Below are 20,946 nucleotides of genomic sequence, written 5' to 3' on the forward strand. Positions count from 1 at the left end.
GTCATCCACAAACTTGCTGAGGGTGCAATCTATCCCATCCTCCAGATCATTAATGAAGATGTTGAACAAAACTGACCCCTGGGGAACTCCGCTTGTGACTGGTTGCCAGGTAGACATGGAGCCATTGATCACTACTTGTTGAGCCCTATGCTCTAGCCAGTTCTCTGTCCATTTTATAGTCCATTCATCCAACCCATACTTCTTTAACTTGCTGATAAGAATACTGTGAGAGACAGTATCAAAAGCTTTGCTAAAGTCAAGGTATATCACATCCACCGCCTTCCCTACATCCACAGAGCCAGTCACCTCATCATAGAAAGCAATCAGGTTGGTCAGGAATGACTTTCCCTTGGTGAATCTGTGTTGACTGTTCCTGATCACCTTCCTCTCTTCCAAGTGCCTTAAAATTGATTCCTTAAGGACCTGCTCCATGATTTTTCCAGGGATTGAAGTGAGGCTGACTGGTCTGTAGTTCCCCGGATCCTCTTTCCTCCCTTTTTTGAAGATGGGCACTACATTTGCTTTTTTCCAGTCCTCAGAGACCTCCCCCTGTTGCCATGAGCTTTCAAAGATAATAGCCAATGGCTCTGAAATAACCTAACCAATTCCCTCAACACCCTCGGGTGCATTGCATCCGGCCCCATGGACTTGTGTATGTCCAATCCTTCTAAATAGTCTTGGCTCTGTTCCTTCAGCATTGCGGGATGTTCGCCTCCTTCCCATTCTGTGCCACCCAATACAGTAGTCTGGGAGCTGATCTTGTCTGTGAAGACAGAGGCAAAAAAGGCATTGAGTGAGTACCTCAGCTTTCTCCACATCTTCTGTCACTAGGTTGCCTCCCTCATTCTTTAAGGGGCCCACACTTTTCCTAATCTTCCTCTTGTTGGCAACATACCTGTAGAAACCCTTCTTGTTCCCCGTCACATCCCTTGGTAGCTGCAACTCCAATTGTGCTTTGGCCTTCCTGATTTCCTTCCTGCATGTTCGAGCAGTGTTTTTATAATCCTCCCTAGTCATCTGACCAAGCTTCCACTTCTTGTAAACTTCTTTTTTGCATTTAAGTTCGCCAAAGACCTTCTACAGCAGGTGTCTTCATTATCTAAAGAAATCTACTATATCATGGATGGAATAAATAGGAAGTTGGCCTATGTACTTAAGCCTGTACTTAATCACCTTGAATGCTAAATTCATTATATATGTATGGGTTTAAGCTGGAAGGAAGAAAGGAGATTATTTAATATTTGTGTTACTGTGGTGCACAGAGGCTGAATGGGGCCCTCATTAGTATGGTGATAAGTGACAAAACTTTCCTTTGTTTTTGTACCCCCACAATTGGAATTGGCACTGAGGACAGAGAGCTTCCCTCCTAGATACCTGGTTCTGGCTAAAGGTTATCCATTCAGGTATCAGCATTTTGCCTGCAGACTGGCAGGGGGAGGCAGTGTCAGAGTAGTGTGAGTGCAGCTATGTATACAGCCTGTTTCTTTACCATCTCACAATGAACTCATCCGTCTGTATAGTAGCTGCTGGATTTTTATGTTCAGGAGCAATTTGTTTCTAGCCAGAATCATGTAGTAGGAGCTTTGACAGAGCCCTATTCAGTACTGAGACAAAAAGTCATCATGGGACTCAATGTGAGGAAGGAGAGCAGGGTTGGCCCAGTATGTTTTCAGTTAGAAAGTGATAGGGACATGCTCTCCTTTTCATGAGGCGGGGAGGGGCAGCAGGGGCTATCAACAATGCAGCTTTCCACTAACTGCACCATCTGATCTATTTTAAACAAATACACCCTGAATTTTTTTCTGAGTTGAGCAGGAGGGCTGGTGGGTCAGCAATGGAGGTGTAAATTGGCTGAGGTAACCAGGAAAAGAGGGAAGGGGTGAGCCTGGGTAGATTATTTGGACAATATATATTAAAAAACAAACTCATTCAATGTCTACCCCTCAGTTCCCACAATTCTTACTGAGTTAAAGCTTTCAAGAGTATCTTTCTTTTAAACTGATCTGCTCTCTCTAACACTCTTATCACTCCCTCTCTGGTCTATACAAAACAGACTATTTCTTTGTTAGTCTTTCTTCTGACCACATCATCTCCCTCTTAAGTTGCTCCACCTTTTCCAGTGCATCAAATGCAAGCTTTGATTGCCATTGGAGGCATGATTCCAGCTCGTGCTCATTTTAATTCAACTAGCATAGTTCAAAATAGCAGTGAAGATGTGCTCTGTAGAAACCCACCAGAAGCAATGGGTATGTACTCATTCTTAGCCAGGGTCTGAGCCATTGCTTTTTCGTTGCTATTTTTTAGCCACACTAGCGAGATTAAAGCTAGCACAGGTATACTTCTCTCCTCCCCCACAAGCTGCAACCACACTTGAATGCAATGTAGATAGATTTCCATATCCCCAGCCCCTCCATTTCACCAATAATGCCAGCCTCACTGCCCTGTTTTTTACTTCTCTATGCATCACACTTTCTCCCACCATTCCCCTGTGCATGGAAAACATCCCTCAACTACTCCATGAGGCCAATACTCTCTCTAGATACAAGTCCTTTTTCAAGGCTTATTTTTGTTGCGGTGCCTCCAATTAATGGCTGGAAAGAAGGGCAGTTGGACATAACTGATATTTTAAAAGAAAAAGATTGGATGTTCTATCCTTCTCCCCACATCCACTCATATCTCTGATTGCCATCCTCGCGCATAAACCTTTTGAACAAGGATCCTTCCTCCTCTTTCATACATGTGTACAAGCTTCACTCACTTTGGGTACTATGGCAAGATAAGTAAATGTTGCTGTCTGTTCACAATCTGATGAACAAGCCATGATATAGGAACTAAGTGACTGGCAGATTTCACTGAAAAGTGGAAAGACTGGAATCTATAGGAACAATTTAAATCTCAGCTATTAACTAAAATTCTCTAGATGTATCTGGCTTATATTAATGCAAAAAAAAGTGTGCACAGAGATTCATAGTCATATACTAGGAGCTTCATCCAAAGCTATAAAGTCTGTTCAGCCATTCTGTTTGTCTTTGGAAAGGCTTCAGCTTCTGCAGTGGAATATCCCCTCAAGTCTTCAATTTGTCGCTGTTGTTTTTAGTGTAAAAATATTTTAAAAGCGTACTGACGTTTTATAACTATATAGAATATGGATAGCCAGTTACGTTTGTGACCCTCATCTTCCCTTCAGCCCTGGCTTGCTTGTTTCTTTCATCCTTGCATTCTTGCTCTTTTGTACTGGAAGCTCTTTGGGGCAGGAATGTAGTTAGTTTCTAATGATTTGTTCAAGGGCAAGAAGGAACTGTTCAGCATTTGAAAAAGACAGAACTATGTTTAAATCCTCCTGAATTTCTGCTTTACTGTCCTTGATTTAATAGAATCGGTTGATCCCCACTGTGTTGTAATCATTGCATGTAGCCCAAATCGAAAAAGAATAGGAAATAGCACTGGAGAGCCCAGTGGGTATAGGTAATGTTTGCTTTCCAATTTGGATGCTGCCTTTCACATTAGTGTAAAGCGATTATGGTTGGGCCACAGTAGTCTTTGAAAAATCCTTACAAGATTTTTATCACCTAGATCCATTTTACCTATCTTGTGCTTTCCCTATACACTAATATTTTCAGATGTGAGGTTACATGGAAAATAACATTTCATGGATCACTAATATTAGCCAGAAATAAAATAAAACCGACCTGGTCAGAATGAATTAGATGAGAAATCTTCCTTCTATTTGTTACATATTTTTTTAAATCTTCTGTAGTGGCTTTCATTTCTTCAAGTGCTTGCTCATGTGCATTCCATGTTAGGTGTGTGTGTGCACCACATGCACAAGTGCCAGAGAATTTTTTTCCCTCAGTGGTATCCATAGGACTGGCTCTAGCGCCCTCTGCAGTGGCGCACGTATGTGCCAGTGTACTGCTGGACCACCTCCCTCTCAATTTCTTCTTACTGCCTATGATGGTCCTGGAACGTCCTTGCCTTGGCAAGCAACTCCCCAGTGGGTTTTTCCCTGTATTGTATATAGTTTTATTGTTGGATTGAAATTAATCAGCTCTGTGGCGGTAACCGATCTCATGAAAGGCCAAAGAATTTCTCCTTGGATCACCTCCTGTCCATTTGCTTGTTATGAGCAGGCTAAGATTACACCCCCAGCTTCTATGACAGACCATTCAACGAGGGCTCAGGCTTCCTCAGTGGCCTTCTTGTCTCAAGTGCCAATCCAGGATATCGGTAAGGCTGCAACTTGGTCCTCCATATATACCTTTGCGTCCCACTATGTGATCGTACAGCAAACATGAGATGATGTGAGTTTTGGCAGAGCAACTTTGCAAACAGCATGTCCATTAACTTCTGGCCCGCCTCCAGAGGTACTGCTAGTTAGTCACCTAACGTGGAATGGACATGAGCAAACACTCGAAGAAGAAAAGATGGCTACTAACCTTCTGTAACTGTTGTTCTTCAAGATGTGTTGCTCATGTCCATTACACAATCCACCCTCCTTCCCCACTGTCAGAGTTCTGGCAAGAAGAAACTGAGATGGAGGGGGGCTAGCAGCGCCCTATATACTGGCATATATGCGCGCCACGGCAGAGGGTGCTTGAGTTGGCCATATGAATACCACAGAGGGGGAAAAGATTCTCCGGCACTGGTGCATGCGGCACACACACACTCCTAATGTGGAATAGACATGAGCAACACATCTCAAAGAACAACAGCTATAGAAGGTTAGTAACAGTCTTTTTCCCTCTAACCCAGGTGAGTTTTTTAATCAGTACGGCTGCCTTCTGCAACTGTGTGATAGTGGCTTTTTGGGCATCTAGGAATTATCATTCACATTTTTATGATTACATTTTTCCTCTCAGCTGATTTTGGCTCATAATTTTTTTCTGCTTTGTAGAACTGGCCCTCTTAAAACTCCAGGTATATAAATATTACTGGTTTGGTTTTAAATATGACTGGTTTTGTTCACATTAAGGGCAAAGTCATATCTAACGTCATGTTAGTTAAACAGGATTGTTAACAGGTTTTTAAGTGATCTTTTTCCCAGTATAGGCAAGGTCCATGTGGGGATCTGTATCTTAAAATGTAATCCCTAATATGAAATAGTTTGAGAGCTAATCTAAATCTGTTAATCTAAACAGACAAAAACAAATCACACCCAAAATGTGCAGAGGCACCTACGCGTGGGTTCTAGTTGAGGACCATATTTTTAAGGGTGATTGTCAGTCAGCATTGTTATCGTCAATAGTTAATATTGGCGGGCTTTGTGAATAAGATGAATTGTAAGGAGGGTTTTGAATGATGGGAGAGGTTGGCACCTGGTGCTTTGGGTCCCGGATGTAATTTCAGGCATAGAAAGCAGCATGGAAGACAGCAAAGAGGCAAATAGTGCTGTGGTAGGATTTATTGGTATAGCAAAGGGGACAAGAGAACACACAGGCACAGAACTCTGAAGGCAAGGATGAGAAGGCTGAACTTGATGCAGAAGACAAGAGGAAGCCAGTGAAGGAATTCAGAGGGAAATAATTTCTCTGAGCAATGGGTGCTAAAAGCACTGCATTTGCATCCTGGGAACTTGGGAAACCAGCTAGTGTTGATTTAATGTAAATCTCTTGTCATAAAGGATGTACTCGGTTCAATGCATTGAGAGTTACAAATGTGTATAGCCCACTGCAGCAAAACAAGAGTGTACCCAGAAATCCAGTTTATTTTGGCTCTCTGATCTACCATTCCATTACAGCTCCTGAAGCTTGCCATTTGGCTCCTACCATATCTTGTTTTAAAATGGAGCAACACATGTTTGTGATTTGAGAATGTGCATTGTTCGCTGCCTGTTAATCCCATCAGCAAAAAGATGAAGATTAGTGAAGCTGGTCTAAAACAGTACATGCCACCTACCATTAAAGTATTTTTAGCTTGTGGCATTTGATTTACTCACCAACTGGGGCTGGTGATGATGGTTTTTGTCTGTGGGTTTGTTTTGTTAATTGGGTTTTGGCACTTTCTTATTTTTTCTATTTCTTTTAAACTTGAAACGTGGGCCATGGCCTTAGGGGAGGAAAAAATGGCAGTGAAATTGTAAAAACATGCACTGACCTTTTTGAAACAAGCAAGCTGAATATTAAACAAATTCCTGAAGTTCCCTTAGCCAGTGCCTGGAATCAGCTCTGTTTTGTGCAGTGACTTTTTTGAAAGTGTTTAGGCTTTGACTTTGTCTTATGTAAGTAAAAAGAATGGGGAAATTCATCTCTAGTGTTATGTATATAGAGTTAGACTGAGGGTTCGTCTAGTCCAGTGTGGTAATGATAAGGTGACCAGATGTCCCGATTTTATAGGGACAGTCCTGATATTGGGGCTTTGTCTTATATAAGTGCCTGCTTCTCCCTTCCTCTCCCATCCCAATTTTTCACACTTCCATCTGATCACCTTAGGTAATGAGGGACTTTACAATGCTTTTTAGTAGCGTCACCACTGATTTAATAAATATAAAAACGGAATAGGGAATTTAAGTGGAGCTGCTGTTGGCAATGGCGTCTCTTGTAAGTTAATATATAAGAATTATTGCTAAAGTATTTATTAGTAAAGTAAGTAAACTGTTCTACTCTGGTCATGTATTGTTTTCAGTTTTAGCGGGACGAATAGTGGCATACGGGGAAAGATGCACTCATCCATTTACCTCTTGATAACAGTTGTCCACTGTTCTCAACACAAAATACTTCACTTAAATCATTTCCTCCAGGAACTCCTGCCCTTGCGTCTGTGGGATAAGATGGGGAAAGAGCCCCCGTCTCACAATAGTCAGTCTTATAAAAATGAGTATATGATTATACAATATTTTTTATCAAGTAAATTTTCCTGACCGGTCAGAATACTTTTTCATTAATTTGTCTAGTGTAAAATAAAATTTTAAAAATAGCTGCTAGGTTTTAATCCCTGAGGCCAGGGTCCAGGATTTAGAGCCACTTGCACAGACTCTTGCCCCTACAGCATCCCCTTTATGTCAGTCAGCTTCAAGAAGGCACAGGGATATGCTCACATCGATTCTGTTAAAAGATTTCAATCTCTGGCTATACCTACACTCCACAGTTAACATGGCTGATTGGCAGCTGCGCTAGCCCAGCCCAGGTGCGAGTGTCTCCACTGCAAAGCCCTGCCTCTGTCCTCACTGTTTCTGCTCATGCTCGCATAGCGGGGGGCAGATCCTATGGTTCTTTAGGCTGAGATGCTCTAAGATTCTTTTCCAGTCAGTTGTGTCAATTGCAGGAGAACTTTTATTACTGGGAATGGGGGAAGAACACAACTTGACTTTCAGATCCTAGGTAGGGTTTGCATAGCCAGCAGTTACGATGAGGAAAAAAAATATTTTGCTCATAAACTAAGCAAACTTGATGTGGCATATTACAGTAAATATGGAATCTCACAGTGTAAGAATGGTAAAGTCACTTTATCTAGCAGAACTGAACATCAGCTGTCAGTAGCTTTATAATGAGGTGTGTGATAATCCCCTGTCTAAAGACCTGGATTATTGTGGGGTTACTCAGTCTATTTCTATTAAAATACTTTAAATGACATGATCCAAAATATGTTTATAAAAGAAAAAAAAAACCCAAAAAACCCTAGGGCCTATGACCTTTTACTTAGCAATCTAAGATAAAGTGCTGGATTACTGTTGTATATTGTGTAATTTCTCTACTAGTGAATAAAGAAGTTAATAAAGGTTATGTAAATAACAGATAAGCATGGAACAAATGTATTTCACCTTACATAAAAAATAGGACAAACTCAGTATTCTAAACAGCTAAAGATATTTGAAGCAAACCGAAGAGGTTTCCATTATTTTGGGGTTTTACTAAAGTTCCTTCATTTTTTAAAAATTTCAACTATTTTTATGATTTGTAAATCTAAAACTGCATGGTTTAAGATAAAATTAGTATATGCTTTGGAGGAATGAGAATAGAACTGGATCCCCATTATACATATGGAAAGAATGTATTTTGATCTCCCTCAGGGGCTGATTAGTATCGGTAATTGCTTAAAATGCAACAAACTCAAACATGGTCACACCAACTGGATACAATTTTAATTTCACAATTTAATTCAAATAAAACCTGTTACACAAACACATGGACTTCTAACTACTGATGTTGTGCCCATCTCCCTAGTAGCTGAGCACCTCTGTTATGTACTAATTGCAGTGAAAATTCCTGAGGTTAATCCAAATCCATTCAGTTTTCCTCATCACATTCAAATAATCAATGCTGCACTGGATGCTTTTACGATCCTGTACATACAATACCGGCTGTTTGTTTGTAGTAAGGTAAATGCACTGAGTTCACACATGGCTATCATGCCAGTAGGGTCCAATCTGAGCACACCTAAGCCCTGACACCTATCAGACCCTGTGGCAGGAGAGCCTTTGTGAATGTGGAAGAGGAGATAAGAATAACAAAGACTTCTTAAATGCGTGCCCCTGGGGCTAGGGCACTCTCCTGAGAGGCAACAGAGCTCTACAAATTTCTTCTCCCCTGGTGGAAGAGGACTTGGTCTCCCACATCCCAAATGAATACCTTATCCACTGGGCTTCTCTACCGCCCCCCCCCCCGCCACCCTCCAAATGTGGGTGCCTAATGCCATGAGAGGATTTGAAGTAGAGAATCTCAAACAGTGGAAGACACTTCCCTGCAACCCTGATTTAGGAGCTTATCTCGGAAAGAGGGGTGGGGTCATGGGTGCCACGGTCCTATAATTTTTGGTAGTGCCCTGCCCACTGCACTAGACTCATGTTGTGTGGGGGAGCGACTGGTGCCACACTGCACTGCGCAAATTGAGGCTGGGCCAGGGCCAGAGCAGCTCTTGGCCAGCCACTGAGTCTGTCGGGCGAGGAAGAAGAATGGCTGGGCTGCACCGCACTCTGCATCGCCACCGCTGCCCCCCGCCCCCCAGCACCACAGAAATATTGGTGGAGCTGGGTACCATGGACCCATATAACTTGCCGCTTATGGCATTGTTTAACCCACATCCCTTGCCTTGGCATTTCCTGCTGGTGAGTTTAGGTAGTGAGCTGCCTAGTGTGCTGGCTCTTGTGAATCCCATTCTAAGCCTCCTTCTCACCCTCCTCAAATCTCACCCCATTCGTTGTATAGGGCACCTTGGTGCCGAAGTAAGGCTTGGTCAACCCCAGTGATTTTTCTAGGCATCTAAAAGCTGGCCTTGGTTGTGGCCAGTGGCTCTATGCGTACAGTTCTTTGTGAATCTAGCCCTTGGTAGCTAAAATTGTCAAAAAGGCTATTTTCAGAAGTGAGGTCGACCAAACCCTCACAGGTATTTAGGTGTTTAACTCCAATTGATTTAAATGGGAATTATATGCTGAGACCCAGATCCTTACGAGCTTAGATTTCTTTGAGTCCCTCATTTAGGTGCCACTGACATTTTCAAAATGACTACTCAACTGCCACCAAACCCCTACGTTTCCCCCAGTCAGCACAGCCAATGAACATCTCAGAGCACAAGCTCAAGTCAAAGCCGAAGCCTCAGAGGTCCTGAAACGGGATTCTCAAACTACAGTAGAACCTCAGCATTACAAACACCAGAGTTACGAACTAACTGGTCAACCACATACTTCATTTGGAATGGGAAGTACACAATCAGCCAGCAACAAAGACCAAAAAAAAAAAAAAAAAAGAGCAAATACAGTACAGTACTGTGTTAAATGTAAACTACCAAAAAAAAAAGGCAAAGCAGCATTTTTCTTTTGCATAGTAAAGTTTCAAAGCTGTGTTAAGTCAATGTTCAGTTGTAAACTTTTGGAAGAACAACCATAACATTTTGTTCAGCACTATGAACGTTTCAGTGTTATGAACAACATCCATGCCCGAGATGTTCGTAATGCTGAGGCTCTACTATAGCTGGGGTGCCAGTATGGCCCAATTTGAGCACAGCTAAGCCCTGAAACCTATCAGACCCTGTGGCAGGAGAGCCAGCTGCAGGTTACTGCTAGATGTGGGGACAGCAGAGTGATGGCATAGGGTAATACAGGCTGTGTGAGAGTGGAATTGAGTGTGATGGGAGAGAAGAGATTGCTATGGCATGGGCTACCTATGCGGCTGACCTGGCTTAGATGCCTAACGACAGCAGGAAGTGTTTTTCAGCCACATGTAGCAGGTCAGGTGATTAAAGGCCTAAGCCCTCTTCACATTTCACTCCTGGCTAGCTCCAGTGGCTCCCCCACTCAGCTGGCTGGCTGAGATGCCGTCTCTTAGGCACCTAATGCTCCCCATGCAGCCTATAATGAGCCTGGGGGCCCAGAGGAGTCTGCTAAGCAGCAGGCTGGCCGGGGCGGGGGGGGGGCATGTCAATACCTTTGAGGCTGTGGACCTGAATGCCGAAGTTAGGCTGAAAACGGGGTAGTCTCATGTGGGTGTTTCTGACAGCGTTCCCCAGTGTCTAAACCACAACATTGCAATGGAGACAGGTTGCAGTTGTAAGGCTGGCCTGTGGCTTGCTGTAGGTGCATGGTCTGTATGCCACAGCCACCAATATTGTGGCTGAGGCGTGCAGGCTAGCCTCCGCAAAGTTGGTGGGAAGACCCAGGTTGAAGGCTGGGCAATGGTACGTGTTAATACGTGCTGGCACCCCCTCTTGCCCTGTGCGTGCTCCAGGAGAACACACACACAGCACACACGCACGTCCCAATGCTGGACTGTGCCTCACCGTAGCTTTTAGTATGGCTATTCAGTACACAGTGCTCTGAATGCTGTTTTTGAAGTGAGCATTGACAGACATGCGTATAACATGTTTGTCTGGAGTGAAAAAAAGCAACTCGGTTGCTAATTGAATTCTCCTTTGCTAGAAAAATAGTTCTTGCTGCTTGACACCAAGTTTTAATTTTCGTGGCAGCGTTAACAATCTGTCCTTTTCTTCTCAACTGGCTGAGAGACTGCTGCACATTAATGTCTCCAGTGTGACTATAAGACTTGAGCTTGGCAATTTACATTCATCAGTACAATGCAAACAACAAGCAAGAGCCCAACCTTCTACAATGCACCTCCAATGCCAGGTTATTGTGCTGTGAAATGATTGCTCTGCTGAATAGCAGCCCTTGATTGCATCACCCGTCATTACGTTCCCTAAAGAGCTGACCCCTTGTCCCAGCTCTCCTATTTTAAGCCATATATATATATGAAGGAATACAAATAACACTTCTAGCTTTCAGATCAGTGCCCTCATTTCTGTTTCAAAACCTCCTATGACCTGAGAAGAATGTTCCCAATACCTAGTGAACTAATACAATGAAACTATGTCCATTTTATTTCCTGTAGCTAAGTCAGGGGCAGATTTTGCTATTCTTACTAGTGAGGAGTTATAAAAACCTTATTAATCCCATTGCTTTCAAATGATGATCTCATGGAATAAGAGCCGGGGGTGACAGAATTAGGTCCTTAGTGTGTACATGAGTCTATCAACATGATCAATGTATTATTATCAGTTTATTATGATTTTTAGCAATGTTAAAAAAAATTCAAATGCTTCTTGTCTTACAATTATATTTACAAAACTTCTGGAAGAGCTATTGGTAAGATCCTTTGGGAGAAAATGCCCTATTATTCCTTTCCCGTCCATCCATTTGGCTGTTTTTAACTTACATCTATACCTCAACTAACCCATATTGTTCTGAACCTACTAATAGCAGATATTCACATTAAACATTGTTGCTCATGTGAAGTACATTAAGTTTACATCTGTACTCCTAAACTACCACAAACATTACTCACTATTCCTAAACGATCACAAACTTACTCGCCAGTTCTTTGTTGTTATGGTGGGTATTAATGGAAAAGAAAAAAACCCAAAACCAACATTTGTCTCACTCAGAAAGTTATTCACGTTGGGCAAGGGAGTGGGTGCAAGGCTGCATTAAAAATAATATTGGCAATTCGAACCATGAACTATATATTATAGGAAAAATAATAACCGAAAACCTAAGGAATATGGATGCTGTTTATATGGGGTAGCAACTGATGTAGCTATGAAAGGTACATACTGTCTGTGTCCGCTATATGTTTGAAAAACCTAATACATAACTATTTTCTGCAATGCAAAGCAATATATTGCCTTTTCTCCCCTTCTATGTCTGTTTAATTTTTGAGGTAAGCGTCATCCTGCCTGTTGTTGAGTAGCAGCCACCACATGGTAATAGAATCCTTTTCCTTTGGTTTGGCCATGGTGAGTCATGAGCACCAGCAAAAAGCTGAGGAAAAAATGCTAGTAAAATAGGTCTGTAATTTTAAAAAAAGGCAAAACCTTTTGAGAGTTGCCTTCAGTGTTTTCTTAGAGCTGTTACTTTATCTTTATTTGACTTGGGTGATCTGTTATAATACGGTTTCCTCTGCTTTCCCCTTCTTCTTCTCTGTCCCTTTATATTTTCTGGAGTATTAATTATATCTAGGCCTTGATAAATGGTGGGTTGGGCCTTCTCCACAGCACTCGGACATCTTCTTCATGGCTCTTCTTGTAAAGTCAAGCTTGCCTCTTTCCTTCCTTACAGCTGTATACTCATAGGCCTTCAGCTTGCTGTAATAGTCTGAGAATTTATTGTAGAGTATGGAGATGGGCATTCCATTCAGAATGATCCCAAAAGCAATGCAGAGGAAAGCAAACAGGCGCCCGAGGTGAGTTTCTGGACACATGTCACCATATCCCACTGTAGAGATGCTGACCTATAGGCAAATCAGTATTAATTTATGTACCAAACAGCAAAGCACACACACCTTTCTTTAATCTATCCAGAGGGGAACACAGATTTTTTTTTTCAACACAGTTAAGGTATTTTGAATACTGTTGTATATTATAAACCTGAATTACAGTCTTATTTCCCTCTCCATAGACTATCTTCCCAAAGTGTAAAAACTATCCTTAAATAATTAACCACAATATTGTAATTAGGCATCAATTAGAAAGACCTTGAGAGTCTGCTGTGTGCTGCAGGAAGTCTCTGAGTCAACCACATGTAGGTCTGCATAGAAAGTAGTGTGTGTTAGGGCCAGGGGAGTCATCACAGCTTCCTGACCAGACACATGCTGTGACTCTAACATTCCACGCAACTAGCTGGAATAAAAACTGGGTTGAAGCTGCCTGTGTCCTTACCCTGTTTTTAAGGAATGGCTTGGCCTTTACCTTCTCCCCCCCGCCCCATTTACTTAAGTGCTTTGGGGTGTATGTGAAGTGAATTGCACCTTTACCTGTCTGGTGCATAAAGTGGTGAAGAGCAGGGTCCAGACATGAGGTGTGTCCTCTAGCAGTGAAATACATTTTAAAACACTTGCCTCTGGGAAGAAAGAGCCATCAGCTCATTTTAATATGGATTTTTTTAAATAAAGAGACTAATGTGTAAATAACAAAGACCCTTTTCAGCTGCTTAAAAGATGTTTTTTGTTTGAAGTATATGTCAGTGGGTCTGAGTGATTACCCTTCCTGCTCAAATGCTGTCATGTTACAGGCACAGAGGGAATGGTGGCTGAGTGCTGTCCATATAGGACTGCCCTGGGTGTTTTAACTAATGTTTAAATACCTAGGAAACCTTCTGACAGCAGATCTCAGGGACATGTGTAGCCTTTTCAGTGAAATCATTTTTAAAGCTCAGGAAATAATTCTTTAGACAGCACCAGATTATGTGAAAATGTGAATCCTGCCATCTCTTTTTCCATATCTCTTCTGAGATGTTAATGAATGCACCTCTTCAGCCAGTAGCATTTTCTCCTGTGCTAGCCATACACTGATGGGGGGATGTGTTATGCTGTCTTTTACATTGACACTAAATACTGCAACAGTTTTTTTTTAAAAAGTTTTATGTCCGGCTGAATTCTTCTCCAGATATCTGGTTAGTGACTGGTAGCTCTGCGGCAAATACCCAAAACACTTGGTGCAGAATAGGTCCCGGGAGGGAATTTCCAGTCCACGTCTACAATATACATTTTGATGTTTGTAAACTTTGTTTTTGTTTAGTTAATAAAGAGCGTGTCTGTGTGTGTGTGAATAATAAAAAGACATAAGAAGGTGTAGTCTCAGCTCAGTGCTTTTGTGATGATAGCCCTGGATTCGTTTTTGAAAAGGTTACGGCAGGCAGTGTGCCATTCGCTCCCATTTTAGACTATTTCAGCTGAATGAAACAGTCGCATACATGGGGATGCACTCGACATGCCCAGTTGTGGAATGCACCTGTACTATATACGGCATTAGTCATTTGGTTTAAGGGATGTTAAGTCATCAGCACTGAATATTAATACAGGATCAATATAGTCAAACACTGGGCTGAAAGCAAGACATAGAGCTACCCTAGCCCTTACAAGATTATTATCCCCTGCTAAGGGTCTAGTCATCTTACATTCACTCGTGTGTTACACATAAGAATTTTGAGGAACTAATCACTATTTAAATTGGAATGACATCGGAATTTCTTAATTTGTAACAATCCTACAAACCCTTGCCCTTATGAGCAAACCTCTTTTACAAATTCCCATTAAATCTCAGGGGAATACTTGGATGAATAAGGATTAATCTCATCAGTAAGGGTTTACAAGAGTGGGCTGTAAGTAATTTTACTGCTTTAGCACTCTATGAATGATTGGATGTAGGTCAGAAAAGTGGTACCTGTTTGGCCCCATGGCTCTAGGTCCACTGTCCTAATATTCCATTGAAGTTTTCAGCATAAATTTTCTAATCTCTGTGTGTACTAGGTCCATTGATTAAATGGTGATCCATAAAGGCAAAGTGCTGCATTCCAGTAACTTTTCCAATATGTGCTGGGCACCCCAGGAGCCAGGCTCAGAGCAGCTCTTTCTGCTGGTAGTGGGAGTGATGCAAAGGGACTGGAAGGGAGCTAGCTAGAGCTTCCAGAGCTGGCAGAGAGCCAGAAAAGCCCCCCACGGGTGGATGTTGCCCACAGTCTGGGGTGTTGGTCAGGGATGTGGCCACCACATTGTTGCAGTCTGACTGTTCTCAGCCGCCTCATAGCTCCATGGAGGCTATAGATGCTAAGGCCAAAAGGGACCAATGTGATCATATTGTCTGACCATCTGCACCATGCAGGCCACAGAATCTCACCCACCCACTCCTGTAATAAACCTCTAACCTATGACTGAGTTATTAAAGTCCTCAAATCATGGTTTAAAGACTTTAAGGTACACCAGCAAGTGAGCTGTGCTCCATGCTTCAGAGGAAGGTGAAAAAAAAACCCAGAGCCTTTGCCAATCTGCTCTGGGGGGAAATTGCTTCCTGACCCCAAATATGGTGATCAGTTAAACCCTGAGCATGTGGGCAAGATTCACCAGCCAGACACCCAGAAAGAATTCTCTGTTAATAAATCAGAACCAACCCCATCTAACACCCCTTCACAGGCCATTGGCATATCTACCACCAGTAGTCAAAGATCAGTCAATTGCCAGACTAGGCTGTCTCATCATACCATTCCCCTCCATACATTTATCAAGCTCAGTTTTGAAGCCAGCTAGGTTTTTTTGCCCCCACTGCTCCCCTTGGAAGGCTATTCCAGAACTTCACTCCTCTGATGGTTAGAAACCCGCGTCTAATTTCAGGTCTAAACTTCCTGATGGCCAGTTTATAGTCATTTGTTCTTGTGTCCACATTGGTGCTGAATTTAAATAACTCCTCTACTCCATGATATTTATCCCTCTGATATATTTATAGAGAGCAATCATATCTCCTCTCAGCCTTCTTTTGGTTAGGCTAAACAAACCAAAGTCTTTGAGTCTCCTCTCATAAGGCAGGTTTTCCATTCCACGGATCATCCTAATAGCTTTTCTCTGCACCTGTTCCAGTTTGAATTCATCTTTCTTACCCATGGGAGACCAGAACTGCACCTGCATACAGTATTCCAGATGAGAGCTCACCAGCACCTTGTATAATGGTACTAACACCTTCCTATGTCTACTGGAAATACCTTATCTGCTGCATCCTAGGACCACATTAGCTTTTTTCACGGCCACATCACATTGGCAGCTCATAGTCATCCTGTGATCAACCATTACACCCAGGTCCTTCTCCTTCTCTGTCACTTCCAACTGATGCATCCCCAGTTATAGCAAAAATTCTTCTTGTAAGTCCCTAAAGCATAACCTTGCACTTTCCACTATTAAATTTTATCCTATTGCTATTACGCCAGTTTACAAGGTCATCCAGATCTTACTGTATGATATCCTGATCCTTCTCTGTATTGGTAAGACGGCTGAACTTTGTGTCAGCCGCAAACTTTATTAACACATTCCCACTTTATGTGCCAAAGTCAGTAATAAAAAGGTTAAATAAGCTTGGTCCCAAGACGGATCCCTGAGGAACTCCACCAGTAACCTCCTTCCAGCCATAGTCAGCTGCTGTAAAAAGGAGTAGCCCCCAAGGAAGCACTGGGGCTAGGACTGGCCCTAGAATCAAACAGATCCTTTGCACCCTGTTTTCCCCACAACTGCTCCCAGACACCAGTGGATACAACTAAGATTTGAGCCCTTTGATCTTTCAGCAGTAGCCATGTTACCACGACTGTCTGTTTCCCATGCTAGTCTTACAATCTAGCCTGCACCATGCTGTGACATCACAACTATCACAGCATAACAATAGAGCTGTGGATTTCCAGCACTTTCAGTCTGCAAACTACTTTGCAAAGAAACGATCCTCCTCAACACCCAAACTAGGATTCTCTGAATGTTTAATGCTGCGACTGAGAAGAAAGGATCTGTGGGCCACTGCTAATGCATAGGCTTGCTTAACTGGGCTTTAGGGGATTCAATTAGCAAAAAACAAACAAACAAACAAAAAAAAAACAAACAAACCCCACAATGGTGGTGCTGTAGCATTTGCAGGTCACTGTGAAGGTGATAACTATTAGTTTGACATTACTACTGGTTGAAAAAATAAAGTTATTGCTCTGTAAATGTTCTGTGTGACTGCATTATTCTGCTCACGGGGTAGAGATGTGGGATTGGCTCTTTTTCCCTAACTTTAGAAAGCTGAGCCCCAACTTCAGGAAAATGAAAGCACTCATGCCTGCCTTCAACTCTGCCATGGTATTAGGCCAGCATGAGGAAAATTTGTACTGCCACTGTTCTGTGGCCCTTGCTCATCCTCACAAACATGAGATGTCACCAGCTTTCAGTCACTCCTGATCTGTACTAGGTTTAAACTAGTAACCTAGATGTAAAAGGCTCTGTATCCCATTACCAATCCCTTGAGCCCTTCAGACCCCCACCTGGTTTATTTTTGTCTATCACTGGTATCATATATATAACAACCAAATGCCATTTTGCATATGTAGAGATGCCACCTAGAGTTGGACAACTACCCTTTACAAAATATTGTACGGGGCCAGGCATCTGCAGGGAGTTTAAATCCCATAAACTTTGAGGATTTAAATGATGGGAGATGTAATCAGAACAATCTTGTCGTGCTGGTTACATGTCGGGTCAGGGCAGCTTTTTATAAACTGCCCAAAGAAGGAACAAAGACCTCTACAATAAATTTCTCACAAATACTAGCAGCAGCCTGTATCCTTCTCTGCAATGCTGACACTAGAAATAAATGATACCCTGCTCCCTCCCACATACAATGAGCAGCAGTGTGTGTGTGTGTGTGTGTGTGTGGCATAGCCACTGACTTCCAGCACTGCTTCACGGATTATACCCTGATGCAGTAACAGATGTAAGCTTCCAGCAGAGGGGTGTGTGTGTGTGTGTGTGTGTGTGTGTGTGTGTGTGTGTGTGTGTGTGCACGTATGTTCCTGTAAAAGCAAAGCTCAGAATTCAGAACAGCTGTTCAAAAATCTGGGAGTGCCGTGCTGTTTTCAAGCCAGGTAGCAACTCTAGCCAGGGCAGGGAGCGATGGCTACAGGGGAAAGCACAATGCATTTACTTACAGCAGCCCACCACCACGCATGGGGGATGCTGGTGAAGTTGGTGCTGGAAACGTCGTGCTCCACAGAGTAGACCATGGCGGAGAAGGCGAAGATGCCCATGGCAATGAAGAGCAAGAGGCAGCCCACCTGTTGGTAGCACTGGCGCAGGGTGAAGCCAAAGGCACGCAGGCCTGTCGAGTGGCGGGCTAGCTTGAGGATGCGGAAGATCCGCATCAGGCGCATGATGCGCAGCACTTGCCCCACTTTGCTCACCCGTCCCACCTTCTCAATGTCATTCTCATGCTGGGATCCTCGCCCCCGGGGCTGGTCATCATTGGCAAAGCACTCCAGCAGCAGCTGGAAGTAAAGGGGTAGGATGGCAATGAGATCCACGGCATTGAGGGGGCTGCTCACGAAGCGGCGCAGGTCTGGGGTGGAGACCAGCCGCAGCAGATACTCCAGGGTGAAGAAGGCGATGCATAGTGTCTCTACATGCTCCAGTATAGGGCGACTCTCTCCGCTTTTCCTGTCCACCTGCTGCATCTCTTCCACTGTGTTGAGAGCCAGTGCCACTACAGAGATGAGTACGAAAAAGCTGGAGGCCACTCCCATGGCCTTGGCGCTGACAGAGGAGAAGGGCTTCTCCATGAGGTTCCAGAGGCGCCAGCGCTGGGGGCCATAGTAGCGCATGTGACGGAAGAGCTGCTCGTTCTCCTGGGACTCAGCTTGGGCACGCAGTTCCCGCTGCACCTTCAGTTGCTCGCTCAGCTCATCCCGCCGCTCCTCAAAGCAGATGCGGCAGCAGCGGGGAGTGTACTTGAGCCGAACCCCCCAGTAGCTCAGTTCCTCCAGGAAGCTGAGGGGGCACTGCTCATCCCGCACCCGCAGCACCCCAGAGGCATAGAAGTTGTAGACCAGCTGGAAGACAGCGGGGTCCCGATCAAAGAAGTACTCATCCCCCTGAACGGCATAGTCATCGCACAAACCCAGCTGGCAACGGCGATCGGTGGAAGTGGCCAAGCGGCCCAGACGAGTCTTTGGGTAGATGGCCACTGCCTGGTAGGTGAGGCGGTAACTTTTGCCTCCTACATTTATGTTCAGCATGGAAGAAGCAGAAGCTGCTGTTCTGGAGGAGAAGGCAGGGGGACTGGGAAATAGTGAAGAGAACTTGCTTTTCTTTTGAGAGGTGTCTGTATTTTGGAACTGCCTTTCATCTTCCTCCTCCTCTTCTTCCTCCTCCTCATCATCCACAAAGTAGAGATAGTTCCCCTCAGTTCCCAGAGGCAGCATAGACTGAGAGCCCCATGGAGAAGCAGCAAAAAATCCACTTTTCTGTAAGCACATTCTTTCTTTATCCTCCCCTGCGTTGGTTCCTGGAGGAACAATATTTGTTCCTTCCCTTACTTTATAGTCTGAGAATGGAAACTGTCTCCTTTGGTTAAACTTCAGCATGATGCTTCTCTCTCCTCCTCCTCGCCTTCCTTTGTCTTCGCCTGACTGATGAAGTAACTCCAATTCCCACTGACACCACTGAGACAAACAATGCTGCTTTCTTTCCCGCTGGAGCCTCAAACGCAGCAGCAGTTTCACATTTCTCTCCTGTCCAACCACCACCTCCAACTGTTAAAGCTCAGGCTGGGATACAGACACATGGGGACTGCTGTTGACCGCTTTAATCTTGCTGACACAGAAGATCTGAGTGCTTAGAGAAGGGGATTTAAAGGCTATTATCCTGTTTCAGCCCCGGCTCCCTCAGTCTGTGACGTGAATGATTATGGATCCATAAATCTGTGGATAATCAGTAGAAAAAGACAGAGTTTTATTGCTAATAAAAAAATGGGCATTTCCCAGCCCCCAGTTTGTATGTGCTTAGGATACTCTGCACCTGAAAAAGTGGGGGAAGGGGGAAATAGGGAACTGTATTGCTGCTATTCATCAGCCACAGCTACAGATTATCTGAATGTTCCATAATAGTAATAAAAAAATAATTCACCATTAATGAGTTGATCTTACGTTGTGACTGTCACCAATAGTTCTTAAACCTCTTTACAAAGGGGGTGAGTACATTTATTCCCATTTTCCCTTGGCAAAACGGAGGTGTGGTTGGAGACTCAGCATACCCACCTGTTTGGTTAAGGGCTGAGAAAACTCACTGTACATACAAGCCCTTAATGAGTGCTCCAACAAGATTAGGGAAGCTCAGATTTGACACTCCTAATATTTCTAAGGTAAAACAGAAGGCAGAAAAAAAAATTACTTTTAACCTCCACCCCCAAAGCCCGCCCCCCCTCCAATATTCAGGTCTTTTTAATACATCATAGAGAAACAAAAGCGGTACAAGGTCATTTCTGTTTCCTGTACCAGTGACCTTTAAGTGTAAAATTAGGCTGGGTACCATTCAGGACAAAACATTCCATTATTCTGTACCTATTGAAATAGATCCTGGGCCAGATCATTGGCCCTGATCCAGCCCCTTCATATAGCTTCAGAAATGCTAACCATCCTTAATATCACATCCCCTGTTCTAATGAGGACACTCCCTGCTTTGAGGAATCCTCAGGTGGTGTGGAGCTGCTGTAATGCAGGGGGTTATGGGTGCGACTCTATATTCTGAGGGTATGGCTATACTGCTGGTGGCACTGTTGGTGCCGTGGGATCAGTGCCAGAGGATCAATCGAGCTGGCAGTTGAGACCCGCTCAATCAATCCCAGAAGTGCCCTCCAGTTGATGCCATAAATACACCTGTGTGAAAAGCATAAGGTGGCATCGACTGGAGGGCATTTCCTGTAGGCTCACAGCAGTAGAGATGCCACGGTAAGTAAAAGTTAGTAAGGCAACAGGAGATATGCAATCTACTCTACGTAACCTGCATATCTCCCATTGACTGCTGCCATCAGTGTGGACCAGGCTTGACACCTGGATGCCAGAATGGCCCTTAGGGCCTGTTAACAGTAAAGGGTTACAAGATAAGTAGATGTGATATACCTTGACTTTAGCAAAGCTTTTGATACTGTCTCTCACAGTATTCTTATCAGCAAGTTAAAGAAGTATGG

At 43.5% G+C, this 20,946-nt stretch overlaps 1 protein-coding gene across 1 annotated transcript; it reads right to left on the reverse strand.

Moving 5' to 3' along the window:
* Positions 1-12,428: 12,428 nt before the first annotated feature.
* On the reverse strand, positions 12,429-19,345 carry KCNV2 (potassium voltage-gated channel modifier subfamily V member 2). The gene is made up of 2 exons (XM_067568537.1): positions 17,915-19,345; positions 12,429-12,713 (listed from the first exon to the last, which is right to left on the reverse strand). Exons 1-2 carry the CDS (start codon positions 19,343-19,345, stop codon positions 12,429-12,431), a joined length of 1,716 nt encoding a protein of 571 aa, XP_067424638.1.
* Positions 19,346-20,946: the final 1,601 nt, after the last annotated feature.

The sequence above is a fragment of the Emydura macquarii genome, unplaced genomic scaffold (assembly GCF_026122565.2).
Source record: "Emydura macquarii macquarii isolate MOO-44397 ecotype Brisbane River unplaced genomic scaffold, CSIRO-AGI_Emac_v2 contig_2897, whole genome shotgun sequence".
Lineage (NCBI taxonomy): Eukaryota > Metazoa > Chordata > Testudines > Chelidae > Emydura > Emydura macquarii.